Source organism: Pomacea canaliculata, linkage group LG8, assembly GCF_003073045.1.
Source record: "Pomacea canaliculata isolate SZHN2017 linkage group LG8, ASM307304v1, whole genome shotgun sequence".
Lineage (NCBI taxonomy): Eukaryota > Metazoa > Mollusca > Gastropoda > Architaenioglossa > Ampullariidae > Pomacea > Pomacea canaliculata.
The window spans coordinates 4138563-4155682 of record NC_037597.1 but is presented as its reverse complement, the minus strand read 5'-3'; the positions used below and the strand labels follow the sequence as shown (position 1 = coordinate 4155682).

Sequence of the window (17120 nt, the reverse complement as noted above, 5' to 3'; positions counted from 1 at the left end):
GCTGAGTCCGTAAGAGCTCATGACCCCCATCTGAATCTGTCTCCATTTTCTTGAGATTCGTTGTTTACTATTTATTACGAGGCCCTAACATGTCTTTCACCAGATCATCTGTGGCAGTAAGTGATAGATACGAACACCCATACACGTCCATGTAAACATGCACGCAAGTGACACATGCAAGCATGTACACAATAACTGAATGGGACAGTTTTACAAGAAGTTGTACTTATGATCATATTGCACACAGCTTGCCACTTTATTGTAGGTGTCCTAAAAATGTCCAAACGATTAACTGACATAATTCATTCCTAACTCTGAGAATCCATAAGGCTTTCAAAATATTTGTTTTTTGTTTTGTTTTTTCTCTCTCATTTTCTTTCTGTGTAATCGAATTGACACTGAATTTGAATTTGCAGTTGAGTTGAATTAACGCACTATATGTTTATTAGTATTCATGCATCATTAAATTGTAAGGATATACCACTTTCAGATCATCTGTTAAAAAAAAAAGGCTTTAATTCCTCGTTTAGTATTTTCTTCTTTAAAGCCAAGTATTTACCGGGTGGGCAAAGACCGTTATCTGTACCATTTTCTGCATCAATCTTTATGCATTTTTAGTAAGTAAGACGAGAATGTTTGTCTAATGTTTCGATTATTCTTGAATAAAATAAGATTATTACATTACTTGGTATGATATTCGATCGCAGGGGAAAAAATAGACCTTGCTGAACAAAGTGCACAAAACGCGTGTCCATTGATTACAACCCTTTAACTGTCTCACGTGTCTGCCAAGAAAGTTACATTTAAATGGTAATCGGTAAAGGTCATCCGGTCATCCCCTAACCTTTTTTTTTTTTTTTTAATCGCTATGGGAGCGAGAAGCTGGAGACCATACTTTTCTCAGGGCCAGGTTTGTGTGAGGGCAGCACCCATCTCCTCTCCGTTGCTTTACCCTTCCCCAGCCTTCTATATCGATGTACCCATTTTTGACAGCTGGGTCGATTGGGGGATCGAACCAGCTCACCTACCTGTGCTGTACCCACACGGAGTTGTGCTCCCCTAAATTACAATGTCGTGGAAAGGTAAGGAAGTTTGAGTAATATTCAAACTGAAATGTATGTATGTTAGAGTGATGCATTTCCTCTGAACTGCAGTTTCTAACCGTCATTAGGTCAGTGCAGCACAAAGTCGGCTGGTGACTAAGAACCTTTCTGCCAGAAGTTAAGACTAAGTCGTGAGTGAATATCATGGCCACTTGTATATCAATAGGGCAGAATGTTCGCAGAAACCGTACCTAGCTGTTCGTCTGATCTACCTGTGGGCGTTAGAAAAAATTCTTGGAAGGTTGCTGATCCCACCAGGGTGATGAGGTCACGTATATCGATTTGCTGTGTACATCAGATGTATGGAATGGCGCCATTCCTGTTTACTATGTTCTGCAGCAATGGCCATGATTTATGTAACATCGATTTTACTCGCGTGGTGTATATTCTGCATTGTGAGAAATGTGTATTTATGCACGTGAATGTTGGGTGTCAGTGTGTAAATCTTTTCAGTCTGACGATATTTCTAAGATGGAAGTGTTCGACCGTGAGAAGAACTACATAATTTATGTGACTGGCCGAAAGTTCCTAAGAATTGAGGAAAAACTGCAGTCAACAATGTGCAATAGAACATAAACAGGGTAGGGTTAGAACCCCGGGTACTGCTGACCATTGCGAGGTGATTCGACAGTATCAGACTCCAAGGATGTACACACGTGTACTGTCAACAACTGTAGACGACTGCTGGCACAAATCGATGTCATCGTTGTTGCTCATCTCAGATCGAAAAAAGGGGCAGATAAAACAGTATTTGCCAGAATCCCATGCCAGGGCAGACGACAGTTGCTTGCTGGGATCGAGGAGGTGCCCTTCCCCATGGTTATGGGGACTTAACATGAAAACAAAAACAGGAATCACCCTTGCCCCTAAAAAAAAAACAAAAAAAAAAACAACAACTACTAAACAAGAATGTCACACAAAAACTATCTGATTATTAAGTGTAAAAAGTTACGAGAATGCCCTTTCCTCGTAACATCTGTAGGCATTTTAAACATGTTCCCACCCGATGTCATGACAACGGTTCTAGTCACTGCAAATGCTGGATGTATGCATACCTGATGTGTGTGCTTAGAGGGGGAGGGTAGGGCATGCTTTCTTGAGTTCTTAAAAAAAAAAAAAACTAAAAATATCTTTTGACGCATCTTTCTGGTGTTAAAGGTCGCGGAAATGTGAGTGTTCATATCATACTTGTCTATTTCTGCCTTCTGGCTGGAATGGTCCATGTGTTGTGCAGGAGATCCTCTGGTTATCTTCAGTCGGTCTTGGTGTGTGTGTCGGCAGGCGCTGCTCACAGTGGAGAAGCAAGACTTTCTCCTGTTTTTCCTTTGTCAATGTGTGTGATTTTATTGTTGTTTTGCCTTCCAAAACAGTATTCTCACTCAAGGTTTTATGTGGAAACATTTCTGATGTATAATTTAATTTAAATGTTAGCGTATGTGGACTTGCAGCAACCACAAATCAAGCTATTCTGAAGTATAACATTAAATCGTCTGTGTTAAAAATAGTAAGATGTATATCTAGGTACGCGAGTGTATTTTTCCGTTTTCTATTTGAAATAAATTACACCTTACACTAGCCTCTTTTAGAGTTGAATTAGTCTGTGGATACAATTTTGACAGTATATTATCATAGTAAAGTAGACAGTGGTGATGTGTGAAACCACTTCAAAATTACACCGTTTGGCCTATCAGTTCCAAATTTAGCAGAAATGTTGAATTGGTTTTGTTTATGGGCGGTCGAAGGCAATGTTTGGTTGAAGTATACTGCTCTAGACCCTTTTATTAAAGTTTATTTTTCCCGTTATAAAATGTTGCCGGTGGAGTCAAATGAGCAAAATAGACTAAGCATAGATTAGTGCGATGTATCTCTACTCTGCAGAGCCTACTGCGATGTATCTCTACCACACAAAGCACATTGCGATGTATCTCTACCACACAAAGCACATTGCGATGTATCTCTACCACACAAAGCACATTGCGATGTATCTCTACCACACAAGCACATTGCGATGTATCTCTACCACACATAAGCACATTGCGATGTATCTCTACCACACATAGCACATTGCGATGTATCTCTACCACACAAGCACATTGCGATGTATCTCTACCACACATAGCACATTGCGATGTATCTCGTAGCACACATATGTATCTCTACACAGCACATTTGCGATGTATCTCTACCACACATAGCACATTGCGATGTATCTCTACCACACATAAGCACATTGCGATGTATCTCTACCACACAAAGCACATTTGCGATGTATCTCTACCACACATGCACATTGCAATAGATGTATCGTAACATTGTATCTGTACAACACGACACACAAACAAGCATCGGTACAAAGCAAACAGGAAAAGAAACCGAGGGAATCGCGTGGCGGTTGGCACCTCCGCAGTTTGTATCTCTTCGTCTCAAGCGGCCAGTAGAGTCTCTCCCCTCTCCCCTCCACCTACACCCCCTGGTATGGTTCTCGCGAGTGCACCGTTTCCAGAAGTCTGGACATCGTCACCCGTGTGACACCGGGTACGTGACTATCGCCTACATACGTGACAAGGACGGACGTGCATAGTAAGCAGCCGAAAGTTTGTGGGGAAAACTTTTTCACTGCCATACCATTTGTTTGTAATGTATGACAAAATGCCAAAAGAAATGGCATCAGTTATTTGTCTCCTGGCGCTTATTTAGATCGATAAAAAATTTCGTCGACGTTTCCTCGACGTTGCTATATTTAGCCAGTCCTTTGCCCGTGAGACAGGTACGCTTTACAGCGCCTATAGGCCGATCAATGGTAGTCATGGTAATGAGTGTATCTTGCAGGTCCGAAAGTCTGCTTGGTTCATCGACGACAAATGTTATCGGGGGACGACGTTCAGATAAGCAGGTGAGGCGTGTCTGACGGGCCTGCCAGTGCGCGTGGGGTCAGCGAAGACAAATGTTTTCCTAGGCAAGTAAACGCGCGTGCGACGCGAGGCGGGGGAAGTGACAAGGGTCACGTGAGGGACTTGAGGTGTCGGCGGGGTCAGTGTCTTACCGCGCAAGCGCTAGCCTTGACCAGACGACTCGGGGCTGTGATACCATGGCAACAGGTGGAACTGAGCACGCGTACACATGTTTTCCACACTTTTCAGCAAACAGGCTTGTCGCGAACACGTCGGTTGGCCATAACCCATGACCCCCTGCTACCTCCGTAGTAAATGTCATATTTACCCTGGTCAAGGGAAACTGTCTTTATAAACTAACTTGAGCAGTAGCTCAGTAACCATCTTCGCTATTTTAGCTTATCACTAATTTTACTGTCGACTGTTTGTCGAATCTGGCCTGGAGGAATAATCGAGAATCATTATCGTATTGTGTTTAAACTAGTAATTAAACCTGTTTATGTTATCCGGCGTCGTGGCTGGGCCTGTCGGTTGTAAGAAAATACATTTGGAGATGGGGGTCTTCATTTAATCTGTTGACTTTTGTCATGCCACCTCGGTTCAGCTGGACTGGTACAGTTGCTACTCGCCGTAGGCAGGACTTGTGATTAGTAGGTAGGAGGGAACACTCGTGTTGCCACATTGATTACTTCACCGCACGGAGCGCCTCCCAGCGACCAAGCAGGGTCACGAACGTTTAAATCAACAAAGCCTTTTCGCAAACACCGCTAATAGTTTGCGCCGGTGTGCAGCCATAAAGTTTGGCTCCCGTCCCTTCCCCTTGAAGACAGTCCTTCAGCCTCTGCTCTTTCGCCTCGTCTGTCCAGCTTCTACTTTCTCTCTCTCTCGTCTGCAGCGTGGATGGACGTTAACATCATCACGTCCGTCACGAGATTCACCACCCACCCCATCCCACGCAACCTGTCATGATGCATGCGTACGGGCGCGCGTGCGAGTGTGTGTGTGTGAGAGAGTGTGAGAACTACCACGTGACCGGAAACCCACTCGGTTTTTCGCACTCGCGAGGCTTGAGAAGGAGGAGGGGGGGAAGTGTCGTGCGGCAGAAAAAAGGACGGCAGGATCCTTTTCTCTCGCTGGGGAAAGGCGGGCCGAGCGAGGGCGAGGATGAGATGAGACAGACAAATTATGAAGAGGACGGGACTGAAGGCGCGAGGGCCTTCCATCGCACCCGCTACAGCACAGTGGCGCGGTCGCTGGCCCAGCGCACCACAACCAACGGGCGCGGTGCTGCAAGCAAGTAGAGGGCTACTAGCATGGCGGTGCGAGAGACGCGATGGCACGACTGCTGCTGGTAAGTAAAGCAACCTCGGTTTGTGTAGTCGCCGCGTCGTGCCGTGGGCTGGCGGGATTGGCACACTTGGCAGCGGATTATGAAGGTAAATTTTGCGGTGTCGAACCTTCTTGCGGGCCCTGGTTTCACTGATAACGGGTGACACGAGGCTGGAGCATGTAAAGGAACCTGCCAGGAGGTGGTGGTCGGGGAGGGGGTGGAGTGAAGACCTTCATTAGTGCGTAGCCCATTTCCCCCCTTTCCTCCCTTTACCCCTTCAGGCCGTAGTATCTTAACTGCCGGGTACACCTATGTGAATGATCTTATGCGGCTTCTTGGTAATGTGGATTCTGAAGTTATCCGCTTGGGTTTTCGCCCCTCTGTTGACGATGGGGCTACCCGCAAGACGTCCTGAAAGAGACGAGGGCTTTGATTTTTCAGGTTTTTAGAACCTTGTAGTGATGGTGGCTCCACAGACGCAGATTCCGCGGACAAGAGAGAGAGGCCCAGAGCAGACGGTGGTTGTTGGCGAGGTAGGTAGGTCTACACAAACCGCGCGAGAGAAGTGGAGCAAGCATCGCGATCGGCGGTGGCCAGAAAGGCGAGAGTTTGAATGACACCTCATTATACGCGGCGGTACGCGCGCGGTGTGCCGCACGCAACTTGCTTCCACCGCTGATGAAGTCGGCTCTAGCTGCCTGTCTCGGCCTTCTGTCGGCACACCTCCACCCTGCCACCGATTACCACTACCAACCGCCACCACTCCGTCGCCGCTGAAGCCTTTCCGGCTGTTAGTTGGCCGTTCCAAGTCCTTCAGTTCTGCCGCAGAAAAAATATTTGCGAAAGTGGGAGGGGAAGCTTTGCCGTAAATCTATAAACTTGAGCGCTAATAGGCTCGTTAGTGCAGAACTGGCGTTCTCACCTCGCTGTGGTCGAGGGCGCGTAAGCACGACCGTCAGTATTTTTGTTTTGTTTGATCTACTGAAGATTGCGACTTTACTTCAGACGTCTCATTACAGGCTTGCACGCGCGTGGGGCAACTAAACTGGTCAACAGGATGACAGTCTGTGCAAGGTGAGATGACATCACAGAAGCCCACATTCCGGGAGGTCTCCCCTCCCCTGTCGTCCTCGCTCAGCGTCTGTGCAGCCACCTACAGGCAGTGAGGCACCGGACACGCGGGCGACACGCGCGCCATGGGCTGGAGACGGCGCCAGCGACGCGGCATGGAAAACGTGTGGTACTTCGCCGCAGCCTGCGTCTTCATCTTCCTGTTTGGCAACCTGGCCATGCTGCAGACCTACCACGGCTTTGTGGAGACGTCCACGTCGTCGAGGAGACCCCAGTACCGGGGTCAGGGCGGGAAGCGCGCCCACTTGGACTTTGGGGACTCCGGAAATGGCGGCATGAACAGCATACAACAGCTGTCCAGAGAGCTCCTGGCCAACAAGAACCTGCTGCAGCATGCTCGGGGGAGCGAGTACTTCGTTATGGAGAGTCGTCTGCGCAAGCTCATGGAAATTACCCCGGACTCGGCGTATTCTGTGAACGCGACCAGTGCTTTGATTTCCAGGTATCTGGATTTCTCTACGTCAGGTCCAGCCATGCTGGATTGCAGGACCATAGACAACATCAAAGACCGTGAATACGTGGCCTCTGGCTGGACCAAGGCTGTGTTCAGTGGCGTTCATGCTGGCCGCAAGGTTGCGCTCAAGACGGTAGACATCGGAGGCCAGGATGTGATGGCTTGTATGGACGGAGGTGGCTCCTTACAGCAGTGCTATCATCGAGCAGCACAGAAAATTGTAAAAGAAATTGTACTGCTACAAGCTCTGGCACATGACAATGTCATTCAGGTGAGGAGTGTTCCCTTTTGTCATAGCCCCCTTCACTTTATTTTTCTTTCTCTCACTCCTGTCTTTCTTTGATTGTACTGTTCTGTATACTGTTTGCATTACCTTAGAAATGTCTATAAATATATTTTATGATGTTACTGTATATCAAAATGTTAGATTGTCAGGTTACAAACTCATCAACCTAGCACATTTCACCAATACAGTCTATACAACTGTTTTAACAGTAATAACAGTTGACCAAAAAAGTGCATATCAGCATCTCACTGAAGTATAAATAAAACATGGTTGATATAAAATAGCAGCATAGTTACTTATCCCTAAGAAATATATAAATCTTTTATGAGATTTTGTAAATTTTAAAGTTCAAACTCTATTAACTTCATGTTGTCATAACATTTTCATACATATGAAAGATTATTTTATTAATCTTTTAGAAAATTTAAATAGTTATTGAGTTTTTGTATCATCCTGTGAAGAGTAAAAAAAGTGATCAAATGACTTAAAATATATTCACATACAGGTAGCACAGTAGAAATGAATTTTATGCTCAGCTTGATGACAGGTGAAAGTGGAAAGCAACAATCACGAGCCTTTGTTGTGTAAACTATCTGCTTGAAATTAGTACTGGGAAATTTAATTATACCACTAAATGCTCAGGGTTGGTGTAATTTAATTTGGATACTGTCTGAAGCAGGAGATTAACATTTATCAATAGGGAGATAAAGTGCACCTAATCTGCTGAACTGAGTGATCTTAGTTAATTAAACTATGTTCTACTGAATTAGTAGGAGCTGAGTAACACAACTTAAAAAGTACAACACAGTGTATTTTTTTACATTCTGACAATAATGACATGCAAATTAAAAATATAATTAAACCTTGAGCTTGCACATTAATTTCAATATCATACTCATTATCCCAAGTTGTATATATATATACTTTTACTGCAGTAAATGATGGAGTTGAGCATTAAATGATGGCAGAAAATATTGGGAAAAGAAAATTTAAAAAGATCCAAGAAATAAACAAATCTTCAGAATTTTATGTAAGCAGTGGAGTGCAGCTTCCATTGATATTAATAGAGGAAACTTTGTAGTATTGACTCTCTCTTCTATGAAATATAAGTCTGATGTTAATTTTATGTATAAAACACCTTTACATAACACACAATTGAAGGCGAAAAAAACCCCTATTGATATCCTGTTTCCTAGTTCACCAAAGCAAAGTAAATGTAAGAAATATGTTTATGGCATGCACACTTTGCAGAAAAAAAGATCTACATTGGAAAGAATGTTGTTAAGACTGAAGTGGACTGGAATGTTGACATTCATAATTTTTTTAATGGCATCCAAATGGTCTACAGTGATATTCTGTTATTAAACTTAATTTACAATTTACAATGAGTTGTCCACATAGAGATACTCTTGAGAAAAAAAAATGTTATCTTTATAGATATCACCAAATATTTTTAAACGAAGTAAAAAATTATGTGAACTTCTACAAATATATTGCTCTTGTAGACATTTAATATCCAGATAAGTACTTCTATTTAGATAAATTTAAACAAATTAAAACTTACATGCTGCCATATAATAATAGGTAGCTTAATATTAATTCTTTTTGAATTCAAAAATATAAAATAATAGAGATATTTTCTAATACTAACATCCTGATATGGAATCTGTTCCCACTGTCTCTGCAGCAATCGGATTAATTTTAGTCCTACTTCATATTATTATGGAATGCCTTTATTGTAAAAACAAATTGTGTGAGAGAGAGAGAGAAAAGAAAGGAAAGAATTTAAAAAGAAAGTGACATTCACAATAAATATAACTTGTTTTAACTGGCACATCAGATGCAGGTATTGTTTAGTTGGGAGTGATAATTGTTACCCTTCAACACACTAGTTTTACCGAATGAAAAGACAGTGGAGTTACAGAGGAAAAACAGTGTGAAGATTTTGACAATCACCAACCACCTAACATTTAGTAATAGTTCTAGTGGTTTAAAAAAAAAATTAAAAAATAATCGTGGTTGTTCCATTTGGCACCCCAGCCTTGCTTTCCCGCTAGTGGACGTGGAGAGAAGCGCGAAGAGCACAAAAAGAACGCGCCTGCCTGCGTGCTCTCGGCATCTTTGAGGACCAGGTGTGACATTTACAGGATGCCTGGTCAAATGTTTGGCAGGCTGCGGAAGTCCGTGGAAAACTAACACACGAGTCCACGTTCCCAGCATTTCTTGTGGCGAGCGTCGCACGGTTTCCGATGCTGGCTGGGATGGTGGGGTGGTGTTGGTGGGGGAGTCGGGGGCCTGGGTAGAAGTCGCAAGCAACCTGCTGCAGCTGATTTAAGATCCATTTTGTTTATTGACGTTCGGAAGGCCTGTTTTTGGACCAGCGAAATATTCTAATTTATTCTGTTCAGACCCGTGCAGCCTTGAAAAAAGGTCATTCGTAATCGCCGTGTGTGAACTGGTATTCATATTCTTTGTTGCGTGCGCTGCCTGGTGCGGCGTATATCATGTTTAATTGCCTCACGCTGAGACACTCGCTATCGTTATGGCGAGGGTGGAAGGGGATTATGATGTACACCACAGAAATTGTGGGACGGGAAAAATATTGTCAAGGCACCTACGGTCCGATTTTCCTTCTCCTCACGACCAGAAGTGTTGAAAGCAAATCTGATTCATTGCAACACTCGTAACCTTTGCTTCTTCCGCCTCTCTTGCCCGTGTCAGTGCCCCAAACCATGAACTCTCAGACTATTGCGGTAAGTCACGTGCGAGGATGTGTGGGTGAGGCATCAGCAGCATCCAGTTTACATGAGAAAAGAGATTTAGATTATTTTTTGTCTTAAATATATGTGTTGCATACTATCATATTGTAAATTAAACTTTAATGGAGCGACCATAGAGTTTTACACATCATACTAGTGTCCATTTTAAAACGGGGAGCTAGCATGACTTGTGATACGCTGTTATTCTGAAAACAGTTTCTCTCAATTCTTAAGATAAGTGTACCGATATGCGTGAAAGAACTGAGGTGCAGACATCAACAAATTCAAGTAAAACTAAGACCGGACTACAAGTTCATCTGACATTCACCAGTCGGCTTTCTCAGGCACAAGCTCTTGTAAAGAGTTATTACATCCACAAGGGTAATTTGTGCATGCTAGTGGATATTCCTGGCTTAACACCGCCTAAACACGGTTAGCGCCAGGCAGTAACTGGGAGTCGGACCGGTTGTGTGGCATTCGTGTCAGTAATCTAACGGGTAACGAACACAGTTATGTGCCGGGATTCAATTTGGCCAGGCTCTGCCGGCCGGCTTGTCTATTTTTTCGATATCTCGACAAATTTCCCTTGCGAAGCTGCCACTTCCAGTGGCAATGCTGCGGCGGGGTAGCGGGGGAGACGGGGAACTTGTCAGGGAGTGTGTGTGGTGGCGGTGGGGAAGCAATGCTTTGGGGATTTTTTCATTCTCACCAACGCTGGCAGTATGACACGACTGGCGCATTGAAAGTAAGAATCATGTTACTTTTTGTTTGCAAGGAGACTAAAATATGTGTGTGTGCACAATTTTACACAGTAGACTGGCGCATCAATTTATCATGTATAAAATATAACACTACAACATTTGCTGGAGACAACAGTGATGGTTGACGATGATGCTGCGTGCTGAATACAATAAACACTTGGTCCAGTACTCTAAAGTAATTTGTAGCCAAATTAGACCCACTAATTACACTAATGTGGATGGGACTGTTGTCTTCTGAATCGCGAACACGTGTATACATGTAAGCAAGACACATTCCAGAGCCTCTTTGCTTCACTTTAATTTCAACTGTGAAAACTGTGTTCTGGGTGGGGGGGGGGGTATTGATGTTTTACGCCGAGCAACTACGGCAATATCATGGCAATGGACCCACCCCTGTGAACAGATGTCACAGGAAGAACAGTGTGCGCGAGACGAGAACTGAACCTAGGAGCAAGGAGTTGGTATGGAAACAGGAATGACAATTTTATAGATGCTGCTATATATATATTTTAATAGAGAGAGATGTGTGGGTTCGCTGAGGATATCGTTGAGGAAACTGTGGTGGACAGTGACCCAGATAGAGGAGCAGTGCAATGTGCGTATTGAAATCGCTCCTGTCGCACGCCGAGCCACGAGGAGCAGCGAGGAGCCACGATCGATAATTTGAACTTCGTCGAAGGCGCGAGATTGCCCTTTCATCTTTATATTCTTCCTGCCTTCCGTTAGGCAAGGCCCAGGGTGAACAAACAACTGTCTGTAGCATGTGCAGCTGTAATTCTGTCCTTAACAACAGTGCTCTGGGGAATAGGACAGTGAAGACCCAATGAAAGAAACCTCACGTTGGCCAAGGCACTGGATGTCTTAAAACATATATATATAGAAACGCCTTAAAGAAAAATGAAAGCGCGCTGAGTATTAATTAATACTGGATGAAATCTCCTTCAGTCAAGATTTTAGTTAATCATGATGTAGAGGAAACTGTGAACTGTAATGTGTACACACTCTTGCACACACGCTTATAAATGAATCCGCATACACATCACCCTTGAGATGAATGTATATCATGGTTTTTTTTTACCCAGATTATCTTGGTTGGAACTGGTGCACATTTGATAACGAGGAATGTATCTAGGTAGTTCGATTTGGTGTGTAGCTGTGCGCAGATGCTTTGGCGTGTCTGTAGTTTTCCCCACACTGTTGATTAATTAGCGTTCTAGGATACGAGACATGTCAGCCATTTGTACGAGGGTTATAAGCCCAAGTGGCTACATTATCTATAAATAACAATTATGGCAAATGACCTTTTGTTAGTCTACAAACTGTGTGTTCTTTGTGCATGTATTTACAGATCCAATATTCTGACCTGCTTTCAGGTTTTGGGCTTCTGCGTGCCTGACAAACCGTATGATGGCGACGGCGACACGACTGTTGTCATGGTGACGGAGCTGGGAGAGCCCATTGATCTCATCAAGCTGCTTCAGATGTCATGGGAAGACCGACTACGGGTATGTAGTGCTCTCCCCTGACTCGAGCGGGACTCCGCGTTCTCTCCCTCCATCCTCACCACCGCGCCCCCAAACCTTTTTCTTTCTTTCTTGCTGTGTGACATTTTCTGACAGTTTCTAGATAATTTCACACCAGTGCATCTCAAGCATTCAGCGAAAATGTGCTGTCTTAAGAGTGTTTTCTTATGTGCGCCCATGTCTGTGTTTGTGCAATCATAATTATTTGTTAAGATGCTTTTGTCCTAGTGACAGGTCTGTCTTAAAGTGGCCTGACAGGCGGCTGACATTAAAGGGATTAGTTGCTATGGAACTGGCAGGCGAGTCAGTTATAGGCGATGCTGTCACATTTTATCTGCCCGTTAAAAAGGCAAAACAAAACAAAACAACAACAACAACAAAAAAAAAAAAAAAAACACCACACCGATGTCCTTATTTAGGCATAAGTCATAGTAAGGCTCGCAGACTGCTCGGCGGATAGAAACGACTCACTGGAGGAAGAATGAAACTGCCGGCATTATGACGAGTGGCTCGGATGACTGAACTGGTGGCAGAACACTCTCAGGGCTGAGATCGCACAGACGGATGACGAATTCAGCAGATGGATATGTAGTGGTGCAAGTGCCGCAAAGTTTGCCTACACCTTCAACACCGTTGAGTACACTCACGTGATCCGCACTCGCACAGTTGGCGCGCGCCATGTCGTTACGTTGTCTTGTCGCGAATGGCGACTCCGGAGACAGTCACTACCACGCGCAAGAGGCTGGGGGTAGGGGTGATATCGAGACTCGGGGGTGAAGTGGGTGTCTTGGGAGGAGACGAGCCGTTGTGGCTGACAGAGCACGGACATGCCGTGGCGGCTGCTGATGGGGTGCCGACGTCAGTTGTCTAAGCAACGGCGAAGTGATGACGTCAGCGTTTTCAATATTACGCGTGAAACATAACAGTAATGATAATTATTCAATATTTCTGTTCACCGACATTGATCCGTCACAAAACTGTTGATAAATTAATGCGAAGCAAAAAGGATAATCATAATTTCAAAATAATATTTGTGTCCAAATAATTTCAATAATCTGACGGAAGTGATCTCACATCAGTACTGCAGCCAAGCAAGCGGTAAGGCGTAAATCATTAAGTGATATTCACATATCGACATTCTTGTAATGTTAGAAGCTTCATTCAGCCGGCACCAAACCGTTAAGGTTAATGTTGCCCATTCGTTAGTTCGTGGATAAAATCTGCCAGTGATGATGCCGCCGCGACTTTTTCGGTTGAGGCATGGCTTAGCTTTGTCGATTCAGAGTTGTTATGAGGGGAACATTAGACATTCGACACCACTGAAAATATTTTGATCAAGAGCAAGTTACCCAGGTCTGTTGCCTGTTGACCAGAGGGTAGGTCCATTTTCAGAATAGGCTAACTGGAAGCAGGAGTGTGGACTGGCCCACAATAAGAGTGAGAGTTCCTACTGGAGGATTGTTCCCTCCCGCAACCCTCACAAAGAAAATAAGGAACTATATGCCATTAGACTGCGAAAATATAAGCTACATTCTGTTTCAAATTTTCCTCTTTCACAACCAGTTTAGGCCACCTTGTAAAAAATTAGTACTGTACCCTTTTCACCTTCCTGATATTTCTCAGTATTCCGTCCATCACTTCATCTCTCTCTATTTTGTGTTTCTCGCAGAGGCTATCGTTGAGACTAGACTTTTCAGACCACACATGTTTTATTTTTTTTTCCTTTCAATTAAAGACATGTTAAAAGCCAGTCACCAGTCCGCCACCTTAAACTGGTAGACTTCAAAGCTGAAAATTGCATGGTATACTTCTTTTCTTGAAAGATTATATTATCTAAGGCAATCTCCTGTCATCGGACACGTACTGCTTGCAAATCATGTGGGGAAATTTATGAAATAAAGTAACAGATAGCACTCTTGGCGGACAGCTGGGATCGTGTGCTGCGGCTGCACCAATTCCCACACTGAAAAGCATGATAAGAGCAGCACTGGCCAGGATATATAATATTGATTGTGTGGTAACCGAGACGATAGCACCAGCGGCTGCACAGGAAGTATCGGGCGTAACTCCATGAATTATCAACGTGTGCCTTATGGATACTGACTGAAGTGACAGTTTAACTTATATGTCCTCAGAAAAAGCGACCTACACTTCCTGGGAACAAAAAATAATTGGTAGTTTGCCTGCCTGCCTGCCTGCCTGGGTGCCTCGCTCTTTCTCGCTGCTAAAAAATTGGTCGATTTCAGTGACTTTCAGAATCTTTGCCAAAATGTCCTCAGTATTATTGTTTGTAGTCGCATCTTCTAACAGGTGAATAAAAATTAAAGGATAGAGGATGTTCTGGGGAAAAATAAATGAGCCCTAGTCTGCATCCTATGTGAAATAACGCGTCCAAGACGATGGCTTATATTTATGTCTTAAAAATAACACAAACAAAAGAAAATCGTTTTATTTCGAGACAAATAATTATGTAGTAATTAAATTAGAAGATCTCTGCTATCTTAAATTTGGAGATAGGGGAGGGTTAGAAATAGTTGCTCTGTTCAAGGGATGTTTTAGAAAGTTAGAGGGTATTGAAGCAGGAGAAGTGACATCATTATCGACACTTCATTTGACACTTAGTCTCGAGAAGTACCCTTCCGCAAACTACTCTTCGCGGGGTACGTTAGGTTTTACAGGGTAGGAGGGAGAGACCGGATGGTGGGTGGGTATCGAGGTGGGCCTCCCACCGACTGAAGCACTTGAAAACTTTGTCGTCAAGTGGCCACCTCGTCGTCTGATGGAGTTCTGCTCGCCTCGCGTGCGCTTCTGATGTAGGAAATGGAAATTATCAGTCCACTTCATCACTGACATCCAACGAATCAGTCACATGTGGTGACCAGCAATGTAGACAGGCGATCCGTGTAGATCCGGGTGGTTTCTAGTGTCGGTGGCTACCCTCACTGGACGCTCTGCATATTCTTGGGCGCAAGACAGGGCTTTTTGTCATTTTATACCAGTAGTTCTACTTTGGAAATAGTCTAACATTATCAGGTCGTCAAGAATCGACTGGTTGTAGAATGTTATGGGGAAAAAAATTGACAAGAAATTTAAAGAATCTTGTTTTGCGAGCGAACTCCGCGTGGCGACCAGCGCGGCCGCTTGCGTGTCAAGTATTTAAAGTATGTGCAGCACAAACCAGTCTTTGTCGACCTGCCCGCCTGTCTCCTCTTACAGGTGTCAGTGCCCCAAGGCAAAATCTTCCCAGCTCCTAACTTTTGTGGAAGGGAGGCAGTGTAGTGAGGATAAAACAAATGACTTCTTTGTAGACCTGAACAAATTAACAGGAGTTCTTCAAGTTGCAAAACAGTTTAGCAATTCTGAAAATGTTAATCACGCTGTTTAAAAAAATCTCCACAGATGTCGATTGTTCAGGAAAGATGGATCTTCACTTCTTTTTTTAAAAGGCTGACCAGTTCAAAATATTATTTTTAAATTACTGTTTGAGTTTGTGACAAAATATGTGAAACCCTCAGATGTGAGTGAATAACACTTGTATGCGTTTGCTGTCATCGCAAACTCAAAAATTTTTTTTTTTTAATATTGGTTGGTCATCGCGAGCGACCCTAATGATCATTGGTGTTATGCCTCGCGCAGTTTTGAACCCGTGTCAGCCTACCCGTGCATTTTAACAAAAATAACAGTTATTGTGAGAAACTAATGGCGGCGGTATGTTTTGTTAATTTTTCAACAAAATTGAAGATTATTTAATGTTTGTATTTAATGGTTTGGTGAAAATGAGCAGTGATCGTTTTAGTGTTTAAGGCGTTCTGTTTTTTTAATTTTAATAAAGCCCGATGTGTATGAGATGTTTTTTTAAAGTTGCTATAATTAGCGCCACAAATGTCACACCCACTCTCGCCTCTCAAAACTCCTCGTGCGTGTGCGGTGAACGGACAAGTGGGTTTGCACTTCCTGGCAAGTTTTCTGAACAGGTGTCTGCCAGCCTGCTAGGAGTCACGGGAAGGTAACAGATATTTCAGTGTTTGCACGAGTGTCGCACTCTTTGTGCAGAGAAGTCCCTCTGTGTGAGGCGGACCGCGCTAGGTAAACAGTCGTTTGTCCTGCCCTAGTGTGCAGTGCTCGCTCTGCGGTACCCGAGTGATCCGCTAGCTACACATTAAAAAAAAAAAACCTGTATTCAGAGATATTTACCTTATCACCCAGGCTGTAATGAATAATAATCATGATAATCCATCATCCTCTGTACAGCGCCTAACCTTTTGTAAGGGGCACTCACGATTCCACGCCCACCAATAACAGTCCAGGAACAAACCACCCAAAAAGCATCTGCTACCCTAACGACAAACAAAAGCCAAGGGAGAATTGTAATTGTTTTTAGAAAGTAAAGCCGACTTGGGCCTAGTGGTAGTCGTCACATGTAGTGTAGTGTACACTGAAGACTGACTGTGTAGTGAAGCAGGATTTAGCGCAAAACCGGAAAAACAGAAAACTGTCCGCGTTGCACAGCAATGCAGGTGAGTGAAGTGGCCTGGCTTGTCAGGTGAGTAAATGGTGCGATGGCTGGTAGTTAACGAGCGAGGTCGGAGAAAAGGGAGGCCATCATCTGTCAGGCCTGAAGCTCCAGCACGCCAGGCTCTCAATGCCGACCCATAAATCCAGCCATACGACCTGCCGTAGAACAGAAGAGGAAAGGTTTACTGATCCAGGGCCGATTTTGCACGTTGCGTGACGAGCGAAAGTTCCAGCCCCATTCCTACGTCACGAGTGACGGGTGCTACTGCTGCTGGTTGTCATGGCGGGTACCCAGTCCTGGCAACCTGAGGGTTGGAGCACGTTTTTGTACTTGGGTGGCGGTGGTGGTGATGGGGGACGCTTGCAG

At 44.1% G+C, this 17120-nt stretch overlaps 1 protein-coding gene across 5 annotated transcripts in view; it reads left to right on the top strand.

The window, feature by feature from the left end:
• The window catches only part of LOC112570739 (extracellular tyrosine-protein kinase PKDCC-like), a 44694-nt gene that overhangs the window by 14151 nt on the left and 13423 nt on the right, over positions 1-17120 (top strand). For 4 of the 5 annotated variants that reach the window (XM_025249331.1, XM_025249333.1, XM_025249336.1 and 1 more), the window contains exons 2-3: positions 6344-7180; positions 12089-12220. In XM_025249331.1, the coding sequence (XP_025105116.1) occupies positions 6521-7180; positions 12089-12220 (792 nt within the window). In that variant the 5' untranslated portion in view covers positions 6344-6520. Of the gene's footprint in view, positions 1-5047; positions 5346-6343; positions 7181-12088; positions 12221-17120 lie in introns of those variants that run through there. The other variant, XM_025249332.1, reaches the window with a different exon arrangement.